This window comes from Xenopus laevis, chromosome 6S (genome assembly GCF_017654675.1).
Source record: "Xenopus laevis strain J_2021 chromosome 6S, Xenopus_laevis_v10.1, whole genome shotgun sequence".
NCBI lineage: Eukaryota > Metazoa > Chordata > Amphibia > Anura > Pipidae > Xenopus > Xenopus laevis.
In genome coordinates this window covers 128,214,582-128,235,386 of record NC_054382.1, presented here as the reverse complement: position 1 = coordinate 128,235,386, position 20,805 = coordinate 128,214,582, and the positions used below count along the sequence as shown (strand labels likewise).

General features: G+C 43.6%; 1 protein-coding gene across 5 annotated transcripts in view; it reads left to right on the top strand.

Moving 5' to 3' along the window:
- The window catches only part of asap1.S (ArfGAP with SH3 domain, ankyrin repeat and PH domain 1 S homeolog), a 167,342-nt gene that overhangs the window by 128,029 nt on the left and 18,508 nt on the right, over positions 1–20,805 (top strand). For all 5 annotated transcript variants that reach the window (XM_041568022.1, XM_041568019.1, XM_041568021.1 and 2 more), the window contains 5 exons: positions 1,546–1,709; positions 4,611–4,744; positions 7,687–7,778; positions 10,193–10,379; positions 13,648–13,733. In XM_041568022.1, the coding sequence (XP_041423956.1) occupies positions 1,546–1,709; positions 4,611–4,744; positions 7,687–7,778; positions 10,193–10,379; positions 13,648–13,733 (663 nt within the window). The remainder of the gene's footprint in view (positions 1–1,545; positions 1,710–4,610; positions 4,745–7,686; positions 7,779–10,192; positions 10,380–13,647; positions 13,734–20,805) is intronic.

The window sequence follows — 20,805 nt, the reverse complement described above, 5'->3', positions numbered from 1 at the left end:
CATTTATATTTATTAAGCAAGTTGATTGATTCATTTGATTACTAGAAATGGACCATAGGATTATCGGATAGAAGAGGGGTTCTTTTCTTCTCTGTTATTACTAAGGGGATTAATTTCAGTTATCCACATTTCCTGCAATTTTATCTTTATATGGGCAAAGCAATTCCCCTCAAAGGGTTTATATGCAATGACTTTGAATAGCAGTTAACCCTCAACAATCTTTGTACAAGCTAGTGACAGAAGTGTCTATATAGCTTTGGCTCCGAATTCTTTCTTTTAAAGGAGAACTAAAGCCTAACTAAAGAAGTAGCTAGAAATGTTGTACATGATGTTTTGTGCTTCTGTGCCAGCCCAAGGCAACCACAGCCCTTTAGCAGTAAAGATCTGTGTCTCCAAAGATGCCCCAGTAGCTCCCCATCTTCTTTTCTGCTGATTCACTGCACATGCTCTGTGCTGCTGTCACTTACTGAGCTTAGGGACCCACTCACAATATACAGTACACATAGGGGCAAATTTACTTAAGGTCGAATATCGAGGGTTAATTAACCCTCGATATTCGACTGTTGAAGTTAAATCCTAATTTAGCACTATTCGTTGATTTTAATCCATCGATCGAATGATTTTTGTTCGACCAAAAAAAGATAGGGACCGTCCCCATAGGCTAACATTGACTTCAGTAGCTTTTAGGTGGCGAACTAGGGGGTCGAAGTTTTTTTTTTTTAAAGAGACAGTACTTCGACTATCGAATGGTACAATAGTCGAACGATTTAGTTCGAATAGTTCGATTCGAAGTAGCCCATTCGATAGTCGAAGTAGCCAAAAAAAACATTCGAAATTCGAAGTTTTTTTTCCCTCTATTTTCCTCTATTCCTTCACTCGAGCTAAGTAAATGGGCCCCATAGAATAGAAATGTCACAATATAAGGCTGGTTAGTAATTAATACAGATAATTACTACATGGCAGCACAGAAACCAGTGCAATTAGCATCAGAATTTAATAATCAGCAAACCTGTAGCATCAGCTTATATTAAAGGGGAAGCTCATTTTCTGCTGGATAATTAGTGACGAGCCCTAAGCTTAGCTTCTCAACAGCCAATCAGAGCCCACTGAGCATGTGAGTGTCACAGACACTTTCCAAGATGGTGACCCCCTGTGACAAGTTTGAAGTCCTGGATCATTGCTGCTATTGACAAGCTGAAACTTTAGCCTCGTGCAATAAGTTCACTATATCAAATATGGCATTTCAGCCACATTCATTTTTAGGGTTTAGTTCTCCTTTAACCCTTCTAGATTTGATGTCTGGACATTCACTCTTAACATAATATTAAAAGTTACGTTTTAACTTACCTTTGGTGGGACTCTCTGACTATATCATGGGTGGGTGCAACTAAATGGGTGATTCTTTTTCTAATTTTTCTGTTTAATAAGTATCCAACTGGACCCTGCACCCCATATATGTTTCTCTCTCTATCCAATGGAAGCTGCTCCCAATTGTATACTTTGTGTTTACAGATATTAACATAGCAATGTGTTTTTCTGTTACAGGTGGATCTCTGTGCTGACGAATAGCAAAGAAGATGCACTGAATATGGCTTTCCGGGGAGATCAGAGCACTGGCGAGAGCAGCCTGGAGGATCTCACTAAAGCAATTATAGACGATGTACAAAAAACGCCTGGCAACGAAGTTTGCTGTGATTGTGGGTCACCAGGTATTTAGCAATGCTCTTCTTTATATTGTTTTTAAAGAAATTTCAAAACCAAGAGGGTTCAACATTATTATGATGGCGTGAGCAAAAGGGTCACACAGTGTACAGGTGACTTCTAATTTTATAACTGCCTGTAAAATCAGAGATACCACCTCGTGTGAGATTTGCCTTTAAAGGGATACTGTCACTGGAATTTTTTTTTCTCAAAACACATCAGTTAATAGTGCTGCTCCAGCAGAATTCTGCACTGAAATCCATTTCTCAAAAGAGCAAACAAATTTTTTTGTTTGCCGTATTGTCAGTTTCCCAGCTGCCCCCAGTCATGTGACTGGTGCTCTGATAAACTTGTTCTCTGATAAATTTAAGTCACGCTTTACTGCTGTACTGCAAGTTGGAGTGATATCATCCCTCCCAGCAGCCTAACAACAGAACAATGGGAAGGTAACCAGATAGCAGCTCCCTAACACAAGATAACAGCTGCCTGGTAGATCTACGAACACCACTCAATAGTAAAATCCAGGTCCCACTGAGATTAAGGAAGCACCGAATCCACTATTTTGGATTAGGCTGAACCCCAGAATCCTTTCCTAAAGATTCTGCCGAATACCGAATCCTAATTTGCATATGTAAATTAGGAGTGGGAAAACATTTTTTACTTCCTTGTTTTGTGACAAAATGTCATGCAATTTCCCTCCCCGCCCCTAATTTGCATATGCAAATTCGTATTTGGTTCAGCTGGGCAGAAGGATTCGGCCGAATCCTGCTGAAAAAGGTCAAATCCCGAACCAAATCCTGGATTTGGTGCATCCCTAACTATGACACATTCAGTGACATTGAGTAGGAGAAACATCCTGCCAGAAAGCAGTTCCATCCTAAAGTGCTGGCTCTTTCTGAAATCACATGACCAGGCAAAATGACCTGAGATGCACCTACACACCAATATTACAACTAAATACACTTGCTGGTTCAGGAATGACATTTTATATTGTAGAGTCAATTATTTGCAGTGTAAACAGTGTCATTTAGAAATAAAAACGACACCATAAAAATCATGGCAGAAATCCTTTAAGCTACATCCAATGAAGTAAGGGATTTAACAGTACCTAGAATGTGGTATTTAATCATTTAAAGGGGACCTGTCACCCAGACATACAAATCTGTATAATAAAAGTCCTTTTCAAATTAAACATGAAATCCAAATTCATTTTTTTATTAAAGCATTCATAGCTGTTGTAAACTCATTTAAACATCTCAGCTGTCAATCAAATATTGCCTGCCCCTCCTCTATGTCTTAAACAATTACTTTTCACTTTCATGCAAAATGAATCAGCATTGGTGTTGGTATTGTACCTCCTTCATCCTGAAGGTTTGTTCAAATCAGTTCAGGCAGATGAGCAATCGCTGCATTTCAGTCTAAATAAACTTGGCAACTGCCAAATCCATTACTTTGCTGAATACCACTTAGTGCCTGCTTTGGGGTGTCCATTGATGATGAGTTACTGGAGTCTCTTGAGAGATTAGGCGCAGAAAGGACTGTATCCCTTTAATTATACTGCATGACACACCAGGCATTCTGATGCATGTTATATAGTGAATAAAGTACCCCCTCTTGTAAAATATAAGGATATCATAAGTTACCGAGGAGTTTCATGACCATATAAAAACAGGAGGCCGAAGGCCGAGTGTTTTTATACAGGTCATGGAACTCCGATATTATTATTTATTTATTATAATACACAAGTTTCAGTGAGTCATGTGACAGAAATGACATCAGAACTCACTGTTTATAACTGATGACATCAGAACTCACCGTTTATAAGGATATAATTTACAAGATATTCATGGCTTTTCTGTATTATATCAGTATTCCCACTGACAAGATCAATGGTCTTCTGCAGTGTCTACTCTACACCTTCCAAAATTGTTTGAGCTTGTCTGGGAATTCAGTCGGGCATGTAAGAGCTAGGGTTGGGGATATGCTGCCATCTGCTGATAGTAGCCATTCATTACTCCTCACAATTCATTATGCTCTGTACCTTTTTGGGCTGACTGCTGTGTTCCTTGTAAAGGATAAGTAAACCTGTAAAATAAGTCAATGTAAAATGGATGAGGGGGCTATTTTAAGCACTTTTTCAATATACATTCATTATTTATTTTTCTTTAAAGGAGAATTCAACCCTACCCTGGGTAGACCCTCCTCCCCCCATGCTACCTGCCCCCTCCGAGCAAATGCCCCTAATTTTTTACTCACCCCTCCGTGCAGATTCTGGCCTTGGCGTTCACAGCAGCCATCTTCTTTCTTTGGTCTTTTTCAGAAGTTTCGTCGCATGCGCAGTTGGAGTAAATTTCCTGTCCCGAACCACTGCACATGGGCCGAAAGTCACCAAAAATTGTTGGCATTTTTTTTTAATATGAATGAATTTTGTTACAACAGCGCCACTTGCTGGTCAGTTTCCCACCAGTCTGACCACCAAGTAGTCAAGGAAGTTGTCAGGAGAAAGAAAGAGGCTGCTCTGATGTTCTTCTGCTTAGGAAAGATGTGAGAAAGGTTTCTAATTTTATTCCTAAGCAGAAGAACATCAGAGCAGCCTCTTTCTTTCTCCTGACAACTTCCTTGACTACTTGCTGGTCAGACTGGTGGGAAACTGACCAGCAGGTGGCGATGTTGTAACAAAATTCATTCATATTAACAGCACATGTATCCCTTAATATCTTGGAATTAAAGAAAAATAAATAATGAATGTTCATTGCAAAAGTGCTTAGAATAGCCCCCTCATCTATTAAATGTACATAACATGAATGTAAAGAAAATGCTAGTTCGTATAGTTTAATGGTGCCATTCAGAGGTTTATACATTGGATATTATTAATCCAGTTCTGTTGTGTTTTTCATATATTTTCACAGACCCAACATGGCTTTCCACAAACCTTGGGATTTTAACCTGTATAGAATGTTCGGGGATACATAGGGAAATGGGGGTTCATATCTCTAGGATCCAATCTCTGGAGTTAGACAAATTAGGAACTTCTGAACTCTTGGTAAGTACTATAAATTGTGCTCTGTTAATGTTATCATCTCCTTTGCTTTCTCCCCTTTATTCTCACCACCTATCCCAATACTCATTCCGTATTAGTTCGAGGCAGTTTTTGTAGCCATGTCCTAGTAACTATCCTACCGGTGTAAAAAGAACTTTAAAAGTCAGTACAGGAATGGGACCTGTTATCCAGAATGCTCAGGACCTGGGGCTTTCCTGATAATGGATCTTTCCGTAATTCTTAAGTCTGCTAGAAATTCATATAAACATGAAATAAACCCAATTGGCTGGTTTTGCTTCCAATAAGGATAAATTATATCTTAAGAAAAGTGAAAATGCTGGCTCAAACGTTCCAAATATTAAAGTTCGTGCAGCTGTAGTAGTTCCAGGAGTCTGTTTAACCCCAAAAAGTATTCACGAATAATGATAAAACTTGGAATAAACAGCTTTCAGGCAGTGATTTTCAAACTGCAAATTTCCATTTATTTTAGCAGTGTAAAACACTACATGTTTCGGGCAGAACCTGAAAATCACTGCCTGAAAGCTGTTTATTCCAAGTTTTATCATTATCCGTTAATTATATCTTAGTTTATTATTACAGAGGAAAAGGAAATCATTTTAAAACATTTGGATAAAATGGAGTCTATGGGAGACGGCCTTTTCTGTAATTCAGATCTTTCTGCATAACGGGTTTCCGGATAATGGATAAGTGTTAATTGAACCTCATCAGGCTGTTGTAGTTTTATATGGGGCTCAATTTTCGTGGTCTTGCACCCAGAACTAATTGTCTACATCAGTGATCCCCAACCAGTGGCTCATGAGTAACATGTTGCTCTCCAACCCCTTGGATGTTGCTCCCAGTGGCCTCAAAGCAGGTGATTATTTTTTAATTCATGACTTGAAGGCAAGCTTTGGTTGCCCAAAAAACAGGTGTACTGCCAAACAGAGTCTCCTGTAGGCTACCAGTACACATAGGGGCTACCAAAGAGCCAGTAACAGAGTAGTAGGGGCTATCCAAACGCACTGCTAGTTCAATCCAGTATAGGAGTGCAACGTTCCCCGATCAGCTCACAAATATCCTGATATATGGACTTTAGAATCTTGAAAATTGAGGAGAGCTCTCAAAAATCATATTAATGCTGTGAATAGTCTTTTATTGCCGACTACTGAAACACGACATGTTTCGGGCCTGTGTGCCCTTTATCAAGTATAACATAAAAAAACAGAATGTTCAGGCTTTTTAAACACACCCCTTCCATCCCCCCACCAGTGCTTGAATGAGCAATTAAAACAAAAAAGAGGGGGTATGTGCAGAATCCAATTATTTTCCCAGGCCATATGCAAATGTCCAATCAGTATGTGAGTCCCAGTATTTTAAAATAAATCCATGTAGCAGTGTCCATAATGCATATTTTTCACACCATTGAGACATAGTAATACATTTGTAACATCCGTGTTCCAATACATTATTGTATCCAATCTGCTAAAAAAAGGAAATAGTTACCACATGATCGTTGCTACGTGATACAAAGTAGAACTAGTTCTGCACATTTCTGGGCCTACCATAGACTAGAGTCCTGCGCAGAACCAATTTGTTAAACCCGGACCCGCTACCCGCTTCCACCCACTACCCGACCGCAAGTACCTTATTCACAACCCGATCCGCAACCTGCTGACCATCAAGAAACAGGAAGTGCTGTCATTGTAACCCGGACGTGACATCATTAGAAGTAGGCGTGGTCACAAATAAAGGTGTAAAACTCGCTATTGAGAAGATCCGAAGAACCGCCGACCTGCATCTATAGCTGCTACCGAAACTTCTATCTGCAACTCGCAGGGTACCGCATGTTTTTGAAGGTAACCCGCGGGTACACAACCCGCTGCAGGACTATAGACCGAAACAGCCAGTCACAGCTCAAATTTAGCCCCCAAGAATTTTTTTCATTCTTGTGTTGCTCTCCAACTTTCTTTACATTTGAATGTGACTCATGGCTACAAAAGCTTGGGGACCCCTGGCCAGGGCCGCTATTAGAAATCACGGGGCCCCATACAACAAAAACCCTGGTGCCCAAGCCCCACCCCTGATCCTGCCCACTCCACATCACAATTAAAAGACCACACAGACATCAGCGCTAAAAAAGTAACCCCCCACACACATATTGATGGTCAGGGCCCCCTTATAAGGTAAAAAAAAAAAAAAACATTGGCGCCAGGGCCCCACATAAAAGTTTTTTTTACAAGTTAAAAAAAATTGGGGCCCCAAAAATTATTTTTTAAAAAAACATTGGTGCCAGGGCCCCCCTTAAAAGTTAAAGTCTTTTCGCCGCTTCAGGACTTCATTGTCTGCTCCTTTCGTGACTTCAGGTCTTTCCGCCGCTTAGGACTTCGTATACCTGGCACTTCCGCATTCTGCCTCTTCGGGACTTCGCAAGCAGAGGCACGGCTGCGGAGCGGTTAAGAGGGGCCCGGCTCTTCGAAAAGTGCAGCACTGCCGGGCCCCCCTTCAACCCCGGGCCCGGGATACTTGTCCCCCCTCAACCCCCCTGATGGCGGCCCTGCCCCTTGCCTACATCATTGAGTGAGTGTACAACAGTAGGAGGGCTAATTATATTACAGAATGCTCACAAGAGTTATGGGTCTCACTGTGACAGGGGTGGAATGAAAAAAATACAAACCCCCTGTTAATACAAAAAGAACTGGACCCCTAGTAGGATTAATTATATTAATCAGACTTTCTATAAAGTAGATATTATACAAGCAATTTGCCTGGACAATGTCTATGCTGCCAGTTGTGTGTCTAACACGAGTCATTTATCATTGATACAATATGTGAATTTGAAGAAACAATGATGTTTGATGTTGTCGATATCTCTAATGCGCTGTCTCTCTCTCTCTTTAAATGTGTGCTTCCAAGAACAATGTAATTCTCTTTTCTTCTGTCCACAGCTGGCCAAGAATGTAGGAAACAATAGCTTCAACGACATTATGGAAGGGAATTTGCCTTCTCCATCAGCCAAGCCGTCTCCCTCCAGTGATATGTAAGTAACCTGAATGCACCTGGTCTGGTCTAGATTTATTATCATGTTTGTCTATATCTAGACCTGACTATGAAGGTAGCAGGTTACAGATGTGGATAGAGCAGGACAAGTATGTAGTCTCTGATTGGCTCCCACAGCTGTCTGGGATCAATACTGTTCTAAAGGTGGCCATAGACGTGCAGATTTACCTGCAATATCGGACGAATGAACGGACGTCCCCATCCCCCGACCTGCCACTAACCTTCAGTTTAAATAAAGTAGTAAAAGAACAGATAAAACAATGTTCTGCCCCTAACAGCAATCGTATGAACGTTTATGTCCGACAAAGCTGGTGACAGTCTCCCACTGATATCGTCAGATCAGCAATTCATGGAGAGATATTATTGGTAACCAACAGAAATGTTCTACCCTGTCAGATTGTCTGAACGACCGATCGCCATGGCACGAAAAATGTCGGGACACTCCACACACGGTCCGAAAATCATACGAATCGAGGATTTGTACGATTATATCTGTACGTCTATGGCCGGCTTCACCCTCTTTATTTTTCTTAGTATTTCAAGTCAATCTGCATTGGGTGTTAAAGGACAAGGAAAGTCTAACAAAGAGTTAAGCTCATTAGCGAAGCATACCTGTTTTGTGATGACTGATTCTCCTTTAGTTCAACCCATTCAGCAGTTTAAACATCGCGCTTTAGAAAAAGATGTGGAGTTAATGAAAAAAATATCTCAGAATGCAGCTCTCCTGCACTCTGACCGTGACTGCGAGCATGCGTATTAGCTTTAATCAGTAAGTGACGCATGCGCAAATGCAAACATTGACCCTCGCAATACCTGCCTTATCTTCAGCCTGCACCAATAGCAACCAAGTCACAAAAATGCTTTCAACTCGCAGCCTTCATGCTTTAACATACGAGATGACACCGAACAATAAATAAAAAGTATTTTGGAAAAAAAAGGTAGCGATAAGGTAAAGCAAAGGTTTCCCTATAACATAATAAAGTCGTGTGGTAAAGGCTTTTATTTTCCTTTAAAGGGCCACTGTACCCCTATCCCTATCTGGTTCCTGACAGCAGCCTGAAAAAAAGGGAATATCAGGCTGTTGCCAAAAATAGCAGTGTCAGACTCATTCACTGTATTAACTGAAACCTGTATCAAGATTTTGCTTTCCTTTGAATGGCTGAACTAAAATTGAGTTGTATAATCAGTGTTTCTGAGATCTGCTGAACATCTGTGTTAAGGTGGCCATACATGGAGAGATCCGCTCGTTTGGCGATGTCGCCAAACGAGCGGATCTCCCTCCGATATGCCCACCTTGAGGTGGGCAATATCGGGCTGATCCGATCGTGGGCCCTAGGGCCCAACGATCGGATCCTAACGATGCCCAAACGGGCGGTCGGATCGCGGGACCGCATCAACAAATAGATGCGGCCGCGATCCGACGGGATTTTCTGTCCCATCCGATCGAGATCTGGCCGACTTTCGGCCAGATCTCGATCGGTGAAGCCCGTCGCGGGGCCCCATACACGGGCCAATAAGCTGCCGACACGGTCTGTCGGCAGCTTTTATCGGCCCGTGTATGGCCACCTTTACATGGAGTCCACCAACTTCCAACAACTTGTTCTGCATTTCTTGCTTTTGCCTCACAAACACTATTTTTGATGTCATCCCATAAGTTTTCTATTGGATTAAGGTGAGGGGATTGGGCCACTCCATAACATGAATCTTGGTCTGGAACCAAGGTGTTGCTCATTTACTGGTGTGTTTGGGGTCGTTGTCTTGTTGAATCCCCCATTTCAAGGACATTTCCTCATCTGCATAAGGCAACAAGTATGTTGATGTATTGAAACTGATCCATGATCCCTGGTATGAGATAAATAGGCCCAACACCACAGTATGAGAAACATCTCCATATCATGATGCTTGTGCCCCCGGCTTCACTCTGTACTGTGACTTCAATTCAGTTTTTGGGGCTCGTCTGACAAACTGTCTGTGGCCCCTAGACCCAAAAAGAACAATCTTGTTTCATCAGTCCACAAAATGTTGTGCCATTTCTCTTTAGGCCAGTCATTGTTTTCTTTGGCAAATTGTAAGCTCTTCAGTACGTCTTTTTTTCAACAATGGGACTTTGCGGGGGCTGCTTGCGGATAACTTGGCTTCACATAGTCTTCTAATTGTAACAGTATCACAGGTAAGTGAGGAGTGCACAGATCTATACATTGGGGAGACAAAACAACTTCTCACCAAGCAAATGGCTCAGCATAGGAGGGAGAACTCTACAGGGCAAGACTCGGCTGTCTTTCTACAGCAAGTCCAGTTTTTTTTTAGAATTACTTATAGTAGATGTAATATCCAATAATGTCTGCAGTACAGAAATTTCTCTTCTAATTCCCTTTATCGCTGCCTTGCTCACAGGATCGCACGTAAAGAATATATCATTGCTAAGTATGTGGAGCGGAGGTTTTCCAGAATGATCTGTTCTACCGGGGCAGAAAAACTGAATGAGCTACTTAAGGCTGTGAAATCCAGGGACTTACTTGCACTAATCCAAGTCTATGCAGAAGGTGCAGAGATCATGGAACCACTGGTAGAATCTGGACAGGTAACTGACTCTAGCTCTTCAGCTTTAATGGGTTTTTTTTGTTACTGATTTCATGCTGACATGCTATTTATATGTGATTTAAAATGTTATATTGTCCATTTGACATTATCTCAGCAGCATTACCATACCTAGGTCTAGTTTCCTCTCTCTCTCTTTTCAAACTTGCTCAGCTCAAGCCCAACTTGACCTTTGTGCAGTACCCTACAATACATAGCTCAGGATATGTGGACAGATATAGGAAAACATTGGTCAATAAGTCATAGTTTCAAAAATATCAAGGCAGCAAATAAATTATTTATATATATTTATAACTGGCCTTAAGGGGGTTGTTCATCTTTGAGTTAACTGTTAGTATGACATAGAGAGTTATATTCTGAGACAATTTGCAATCGGCTTTCATTTTTTATTATTTGGGGGTTTTGGGTTATTTAGCTTTTTATTCAGCAGCTCTCCAGTTTGCAGTTAAAGCCATCTGGTTGCTAGTGGACATACTTAAAGTTAACTGAAAACTGGGCTTTCCTGTTTATTTAAGAGAACAAATAGTCACAAACACCGACTTTGGAAGCCACTGATCTAACCCCAAGTTAAAGGGGACATATAGCATACATTTTGGCAATGCATCAAACCATTATAAAATAATGTAAAATAGAAGAAATACTGTTTATTTTAATACCTCTTGGGTCAAATGTCTGTATTAGCTTGAAAACTGTGCTCAGCCCTCCCCCTTTGCAACTTGCCTTTGGCACAGAGCAGCAGCGACTGAGGGAGGATTGGGCGTGTTTTGTATTGTGATGCAGATATCAGATCACCCTTTACTTTACCTGAACTGCTCCTTTCTGTCCCTCTCTGCCTTGTTCATTTAACTCCCTCCCTGCAGGTTTCCTCTCTCTTCCTCTCTGCCCTGTTCATTTAACCCTCGCTCTGCCCTGTTCGTTGTCCTTCCTCCTCCCTTCACTGCTTGTTCCTTTCCCTTGCCCTGCTATGACTGGGAAAAAAAGAAAAGCAAACTGCTGTATAAATAAAACATAATCTGTTACTAAAAGTATTTTATTCTTTTCTGGGGGCAATGTATATCAGCAGTTAGTGTAAATACCATAGTCATTTTCTACACAGTATTATGTTGTATACAAAAAGCAATTAACATCTTTTGGGTTTTCCTTTGTAACTCCCCGCATCTTTTATTATATGTTATACAATTCCAGAACATCAGCTGCATTTATTTCCTTGCAACTCCCTGCACCTGAACATGAATTGTTCCATAACAGCTGCAGTTTCCCTTGCAAATCCCCGCACCTGACCATAAACTGTTCCACAACAGCTGCATTTTCCCTTGCAACTCCCAGCACCTGATCATAAATCATTCCAGAACAGCTGTATTTATTCCCTTGCAACTCCCTGCACCTAAACATAAATTGTTCCAGAACAGCTGCATTTTACCTTGCAATTCCCTGCACCTGATCATAAATTGTTTCAGAACAGCTGCATTTATTCCCTTGCAACTCCCTGCACCCGTCCGCAAACTGTTCCACAACAGCTGCATTTTCCCTTGCAACTCCCTGCACCTGATCATAAATTGTTCCAGAACAGCTGCGTGTATTCCCTTGTAACTCCCTGTGCCTGACCATAAACTGTTCCACAACAGCTGCATTTTTTCCCTTGCAACTCCCTGCACCTAAACATGAATTGTTCCATAACAGCTGCATTTTTACCTTGCAACTCCCTGTGCCTAATCATAAATTGTTCCAGAACAGCTGTATTTATTCCCTTGCAACTCCCTGCACCTAAACATAAGTTGTTCCAGAACAGCTGCATTTTACCTTGCAATTCCCTGCACCTGATCAAAAATTGTTTCAGAACAGCTGCATTTATTCCCTTGCAACTCCTTGCAACCAACCGCAAACTGTTCCACAACAGCTGCATTTTCCCTTACAACTCCCTGCACCTGATCATAAATTGTTCCAGACATCTGAATTTTTACCTTGCAACTCCCTGCACCTGATCATAAATTTTTCTAGAACAGCTGCATGTATTCCCTTGTAATTCCCTGTGCCTGACCATAAACGGTTCCACAACAGCTGCATTTTTTCCCTTGCAACTCCCAGCACCTGGTCATAAGTTGTCCCAGAACAGCTGCATTTATTCCCTTGCAACTCCCTGCAATTAAACATAAATTGTCCCAGAACTGCTGCATTTATTCCTTTGCAACTCCCTGCACCTGATCATATATCAATATGCAGGAAAACAAACCCACAGCTAAGACATACGACAGTTTATGTGCAGGCTGGGGAAACACAGGACAGAGGGTGAGAGGGGAGGAGTTTCCGTGCAGAGTTCAGCCTGTCAGTCAGTGCTGTGACCACTTCCTGTGAGAGAAAGAACAGACACTCCCACTCTTCATTTCAGCCTAGACACAGAGCAGAGAGGTTCTCTCTGCAGCTCTGATATAATGACAGTTTTTAGAGGTAAAATGCTTTTAAACCATTTTTCATTCTGCATCATTCCATGTTTTAAGGAAGGATGAGTAATATATCTGAATATGAAGGTTATATAAAATGTCTCCTTTAATGTTTTCTATTTGTCAATGACAAATAAAGGTTTTGAGAGTTCCGAGAGCTGCTGCTGTTCTGTACTGTTAAAGAATAGAGGTTGCATGAATATATTGTTTCTGCATTGTGCGTCCTTGTAATATTCTGCCTTTCTACAAACTTAAAGGATAAGTAAACCTTTAAAATAAGTGAATGTAAAATTGATGAGGGGGCTATTCTAAGCACTTTTGTACATTCATTATTATTTTTTTTAATTCCAAGATATTAAGGGATACATGTACTGTTAATATGAATGAATTTCGTTACAACATCGCCACCTGCTGGTCAGAAAGAAAGAGGCTGCTCTGATGTTCTTCTGCTTAGGAATAAAATTAGAAACCTTTCTCAAATCTTTCCTAAGCAGAAGAACATCAGAGCAGCCTCTTTCTTTCTCCTGACAACTTCCTTGACTACTTGGTGGTCAGACTGGTGGGAAACTGACCAGCAGGTGGCGCTGTTATAACAAAATTCATTCATATTAACAGCACATGTATCCCTTAATATCTTGGGATAAAAACAAAATAAATAATGAATGTAAATTGCAAAAATGCTTAGGATAGCCCCCTCATCAATTTTACATTCACTTATTTTAAAGTTTTACTTATCCTTTAAGACAGTACCAGTAATTTCCTTGTCTATATCCCTGAGTTGAAGTAATGTGCAGAGTGTATTTTACCTTCTAGGAGCCAGGTGAAACTGCACTTCATTTTGCAGTCCGGACTGCTGACCCTACGTCTCTTCCCTTGGTCGACTTCCTGGTACAAAACTGGTAGGATTTTGTATTTTTGCCCTACTCTAAAATAACCGTGCATTATCCAGGGCACCCCTAACTCTGCCAAGCTCTGAGATCTCTAATGTGTACATATTCATGCTAAAATTCCAAACCCGGTTATATCACATCACACAAATCTATTGCACTTTATGTACCTCGGCAGACACCGTTGTACATTTTAAGAAACAGCTGAACTGTATTTGCATATTTAATGGTGTAGTGCCTACAATTGTACAGCTTCACTGGGCACAATTGTCAGGGAGCCGGGAGCCCCCTCTGGGGAGTAGTCCGGATCTAGGAGGAAGCCCCTCAGGAGGGATCAGGATCGTGGTATCCAGGGATTAAGCAGAAAGGGTAATCGGGTTCAGGCAACAGGTCACAAGGCAGGCAGAATATAATCAAAGTCCAAAGTCCAGGCAGGGGGTCAATAGCAGGCAGAGTATCAGCGAAGTCCAGGTCCAGGCAAAGGGTCACAACAAGGAATCAGGCAGATATAAGTAGGGAAAACAGCAAGGGAACCCAGGAAACTCTCAGGGAACAGAATCCTATTTTCGGGCGCCATCTTGGCGTCTCAGGCGTCCTTTTATATTTGAATTTGGCGCCCTTGCGCCAGCGTCAGCGCGCCTGCGACCGTCGCGCCGCGCTGACGTCACGGCGCCGGCGTCGGAACCCACGTGGGTTGACTGGGCGCGCCATCTTGGATTCTTCGCCGCCGGGAGCGGACGCGACTCCTCGCGCTCCCGGCGGTCTTGACAGTACCCCCCCCCTCACGGGGGGCCTCAGGACCACCGGGACTTGGTTTCTGGGGAAACTTGGAGTGGAAGTCTCTTACCAAACGAGGAGCATGCACATCACGATGTCCCTCCCAAGAGCATTCTTCGGGGCCAAAGCCCTTCCAATGGATGAGGTACTGAAGGGACCCTCTGGAGATTCTGGAATCAAGGATTCTCTCCACCTCGAATTCTTGTTGACCCTCCACAGAGACAGCAGGAGGAGGAGATTGGACACCAGAGAAACGGTTGGAGACGGTGGGCTTCACCAGGGAGACGTGGAACACGTTGGGGATTCTCATCTCTGGTGGGAGTTGAAGTCTGATGGCTACAGGTTAATTATCTCCAAGATGGGGAATGGACCCAGGAACTTCGGACCCAACTTGGGAGATGGCACCTTCAAGCGAATATTCCTGGAAGAGAGCCAGACAGTATCACCCACCTTGTAGGGAGGAGAGGGCCTTCTACGGCGATCCGCGAAAGTCTTGTGGACTAGAGCACACTTCTCCAGATTAGACTTGGTTGCAGCCCAAATAGCAAGCATATGGGCTGTCAGATCATCTGCAGCCGGGACGTCCGACAACACGAAGTCCTGAGGAAAGGCTTGAGGGTGCTGTCCATACACCACCATAAATGGAGACCTTCCTGTGGAGGAATGACATGCATTATTATGAGCAAACTCCGCCCACGGGAGGAGGTCAGACCAATCGTCCTGGCAAAGAGACACGTGGTTCCTCAGGAACTGTTCTAAGGCTTGGTTCACACGTTCAGCTGCCCCATTCGTCTGCGGGTGGTAGGCAGATGAAAATTTAAGTGTTATTCCAAGTCTTTACATAGAGAACGCCAGAACTTGGCGGTAAACTGGGTGCCTCTGTCGGAGACGATCTCCACCGGGAAACCATGCAAGCGGAAGATGTACTTAATAAAGAGTTGGGATAATTCCACCGCAGAGGGTAACTTCTTCAAAGGGATGAAATGGGCCATTTTGCTGAAGCGGTCAATGACAACCCAGATCACAGTATTCCCACCGGAGGGAGGAAGTTCGACAATAAAGTCCATAGAGAGGTGCGTCCACGGACGAGAGGGAACCGGCAAAGGCTGTAACAACCCGCTGGGGCGGGAATGGCTAGGCTTAGAAGTGGCACAGACATTACAAGCAGCCACAAAGTCCTTTACATCCTTGCGGATATCAGGCCACCAGACTAGGCGCCTCAAGAGTTCAAGGGTCTTGGCCGGACCAGGATGTCCAGCTTGTCTGGAGCAGTGGGTTTGTTGCAGGATGGCCAGGCGAAGTTCTGGAGGGACGAAGGCCATGCCAATCGGAGTATCTTGAGGAGCCGAGGACTGCCCAGCCAGAATCTGGTCGGCAAATTGGGGATACAGAGAGGCAATGATCTTGACTGGTGGAATGATTGGTTCCTGCCTCTCAGGGTCACGGTCCACCGGAGTGAAGCTACGAGACAAGGCATCGGCTTTCAGATTCTTGGAACCTGGGCGATAAGTCAAAACAAAGTTAAAACGGGAAAAGAAAAGGGCCCACCTGGCTTGTCTGGGATTTAGCCTCTTGAGGGACTGTATAAACTCCAGATTCTTGTGATCTGTGAAAATCTGGACAGAATTTCAGAGCCCTCCAGGAGGTGACGCCATTCTTCAAGGCAAGCTTGACTGCTAAGAGTTCTCGATTTCCGACATCATAGTTCTGCTCTGCGGATTGAGAACTTCTTGGAGAAAAAACGCACAGGGGTGCAATTTTCCATCAGTGGAGTGTCCTCTGAGACAGGATAGCTCCGGCTCCGACTTCAGAAGCATCAACTTCGATGCAGAAGGGTAGTGCAGCAGATTTGGGATGTTCGGAGAACAGGAGCGGACGTGAAGGCCTCTTTCAAGGACTGAAAGGCTTCTATGGCGGATTGAGGCCACAGGCTGGGTTTACCCCCTTTCCGGAATGAGGGCCAGGATAGGTGCAATGCGGGAGAGAACCCCCGGATGAACTGTCGATAATAATTAGCAAATCCGATGAACCTCTGGATTGCCTTGGTACTCAGTGGGAGAGGCCACTCCTGGATGGCCGACACTTTCACGGGGTCCATCTCAAATCCCTCTGGAGAGATAATGTATCCTAGGGAAGGGGATCTTGGATACCTCGAAGACACACTTCTCCAACTTGGCGAAGAGAGAGTTCTTCCTCAGACGAGAGAGTACCTCCTTCACCTGGGAGCGATGACTTTCAAGGTCCTTGGAAAAGATCAGGATGTCGTCCAAGTATACGACTACGAACCTTCCTAGGAGATCTCGGAACACATCATTAAACAAACTCCTGGAAGACGGCAGGGGCATTGCATAGGCCGAAGGGCATAACAAGATATTCATAGTGCCCATCCCGAGTGTTGAATGCCGTCTTCCATTCGTCACCCTCCCGGATGCGAATGAGGTTGTAGCCCCCGGAGATCCAAACTTGGAGAAAATCTTTGCCCCTTTCAGCTGGTCAAAGAGCTCGGCAATCAGGGCAGGGGTACCTGTTCTTCACGGTGATCTTATTCAGACCCCGATAGTCTATACAAGGCGAAGGCCTCCGTCCTTCTTCTCCACAAAGAAGAACCCAGCCCCTGCAGGAGAGGTAGAAGGGCGGATAAACCCCCGCTGGAGATTTTCTTGGATTTTACTCCTTCATAGCGGTAGTCTCTGCAGGAGAGAGAGGGTAGGTGCGCCCTCTGGGGGCATAGCTCCTGGCAGGAGTTCAACCGGACAATCGTAGGAGCGATGTGGGGGAAGGAACTCTGCCGACTTTTTACAAAAGACATCGGAAAATCCCTTGTAAGTGGAGGGCAAAGTTTTTAATTCCGCAGAGGAGACATTCCCCTTTTCTCGAGGGGTTTTGACGGAAGGCAATGTTGCTGGCAAAATAAACTCCAACGAGAGATCTGCCCAGTGGACCAGTCTATGGTGGGGTTATGCAGACGTAACCACGGAAGACCCAATATTACTGGAGTAGAAGGACAGGGGATGATGAAAAATGAAAGTTTTTCTTGATGCAGCGCCCCAACTTGTACAGATAGTTCCGCCGTGAACTTTGTGACGAATTCAAACTCCAGGGGTTTGTCATCTATGGCGGTAATTCGCAGGGGTGAAGATAATGGAAGCAGGGGAATCTTCATGCGTTCGGCAAAAAAGGCATCCATGAAATTGCCATCCGCTCCGGAGTCGAGGAAGGCCCTTTCGAAGATAGACCTACTTGCCAGGTGAATCTGCAAAGGAAGAAGAAGTCTGCGTGAACTTTCTTGATACTTCTCCAGAGGACCTCGAGTGATGCCCCCTACATGAGAAAACCTGAGACATACCTCGGGTACAAAACTCTTGGTTTTGGCAGGACAGGCGTTGGCAAAATGGGAATGCCCACCACAGTATAAACAGAGACCTGCCATACGTCTTCGGAGTCTTTCCTGCTCGGAGAGGCGAGTCTTTCCTACTTGCATAGGTTCCTCCAAGGGGGACGTCGACACATGAGTCACAGGAACAGCGGGTGTTTGCAGAATCGGCCTTTTGAAAGCGAGGGGCCAACAAGGGAGAAAATCGTCTGCTGCGCTCTCTCTCCACCTGGTGCTCTCTGAGACGAGTGTCCACTTTAATGGATAGAGCGATCAGCCCTTCCAGGGTGTCAGGAGTCTCTCTGGAGACGAGATCATCTTTGATGCGGATGGATAGGCCTTGGTAGTATAACAGCCTTGTAAGCGTCATCACACCAGGAAGTCTCCGCCATCAGTGTTCGGAAGTCTATAACATAGTCATTGACACTGCGGCTTCCCTGCCGGAGCTGCAAGAGACGGGCAGGGGCGTTCGTAACCCGACCTGGAGCATCAAAGATTAAACGAAAAGCTTGGAGAAAGTCTTTTAACATCAAAAGTCAGCGGGGAATTCTTCTCCCAAAGAGACGTTGCCCACTCTAGTGGCTTGCCTTCCAATCGAGACATTCACATACCCCAACCTTGGAACGCTCACTTGGAAACTGTGTTGGGTTGGAACTCAAATTGAATTTGGCATTGCGTGGCAAACCCCCTGCAGGCTTGTGGGTCCCCACTGAAGCGAGGGGGAGTGGAATGCGAGGCTCACCTGTCGGGTAGCTTGCGTTCGTAGGGGCTGCCGCCATGGGGGGATCTCCAGTAGGTGGAGCAGTGGAAGGCTCAGAAGGGCACTTGAGCTAGCAGGACATCGAGTGCTTGCCCAATGCGAACCTGCTGGTTTTCGTAGTCCTCCATGCGGGATGCCAGTCCGCGGAGCGCTCGTCCGACATGAGGTGTGGCTTCCTCAGAAGGATCCATGGCCCGAAAATAATGTCAGGGAGCCGGGAGCCCCCTCTGGGGAGTAGTCCGGATCTAGGAGGAAGCCCCTCAGGAGGGATCAGGATCGTGGTATCCAGGGATTAAGCAGAAAGGGTAATCGGGTTCAGGCAACAGGTCACAAAGCAGGCAGAATATAATCAAAGTCCAAAGTCCAGGCAGGGGGTCAATAGCAGGCAGAGTATCAGCGAAGTCCAGGTCCAGGCAAAGGGTCACAACAAGGAATCAGGCAGATATAAGTAGGGAAAACAGCAAGGGAACCCAGGAAACTCTCAGGGAACAGAATCCTATTTTCGGGCGCCATCTTGGCGTCTCAGGCGTCCTTTTATATTTTGAATTTGGCGCCCTTGCGCCAGCGTCAGCGCGCGCGCTGGAACCGTCGCGCCGCGCTGACGTCACGGGCGCCGGCGTCGGAACCCACGTGGGTTGACTGGGCGCCGCCATCTTGGATTCTTCGCCGCCGGGAGCGGACGCGACTCCTCGCGCTCCCGGCGGTCTTGACAACAATGTTCTCTGACATCACACCACTCTTTGTGATATCACTCGCCAACACAAAAGCTTGTTGTGTTGGCGAGTAAACCAAAAAGTGGTTTAAAAGTTCAAATACATTTATTAGGACAATACAGGTGAAGGCCTAACGCGTTTAGTGCCTATTTCAAAAAAGTAAAACAAAAAAGTGGTTTAAAAGTTTAAATACATTTATTAGGACAATACAGGTGAAGTCCTAACGCGTTTACTGTCTATTTAAAAAAAGTAACCCAAAAAGTGGTTTAAAAGTTCCAATACATTTATTAGGACAATACAAGTGAAGGCCTAACACGTTTAGTGCCTTTTTCAAAAAAAGTAAACCAAAAAGTGGTTTCAAAGTTTAAATACATTTATTAGGACAAAACAGGTGAAGGCCTAATGCGTTTAGTGCCTATTTAAAAAAAGGTAAACCAAAAAGTGGTTCAAAGTTTAAATACATTATATAGACAATACAGGTGAAGGCCTAACGCGTTTCGTGCCTATTTCAAAAAAGTAAACCATAAAGTGGTTTAAAAGTTTAAATACATTTATTAGGACAATACAGGTGAAGGCCTAACGCGTTTAGTGCCTATTTCAAAAAAGTAAAACAAAAAAGTGGTTTAAAAGTTTAAATACATTTATTAGGACAATACAGGTGAAGGCCTAACGCGTTTAGTGTCTATTTAAAAAACGTAAACCAAAAAAGTGGTTTAAAAGTTCCAATACATTTATTAGGACAATACAAGTGAAGGCCTAACACGTTTAGTGCCTTTTTCAAAAAAAGTAAACCAAAAAGTGGTTTCAAAGTTTAAATACATTTATTAGGACAAAACAGGTGAAGGCCTAATGCGTTTAGTGCCTATTTAAAAAAAGGTAAACCAAAAAGTGGTTTCAAAGTTTAAATACATTTATTAGGACAATACAGGTGAAGGCCTAATGCGTTTAGTGCCTATTTCAAAAAAAGTAAACCAAAAAAGTGGTTTAAAAGTTCAAATACATTTATTAGGACAATACAGGTGAAGGCCTAACGCGTTTCGTGCCTATTTAAAAAAAGTAAACCAAAAAAGTGGTTTAAAAGTTTTAATACATTTATTAGGACAATACAGGTGAAGGCCTTACGCGTAAAGTGCCTATTTAAAAAAAGTAAACCAAAAAGTGGTTTAAAAGTTTTAATACATTTATTAGGACAATACAGGTGAAGGCCTTACGCGTAAAGTGCCTATTTAAAAAAAGTAAACCAAAAAAGTGGTTTAAAAGTTCAAATACATTTATTAGGACAATACAAGTGAAGGCCTAACGCGTTTCGTGCCTATTTAAAAAAAGTGGTTTAAAAGTTCAAATACATTTATTAGGAGAATACAGATGAAGGCCTAACGCGTTTCATGCCTATTGTGGCACTTAGGCTGTGCCTATAAGTAAGTGCCCCAATAGGCACGAAACGCATTAGGCCTTCACCTG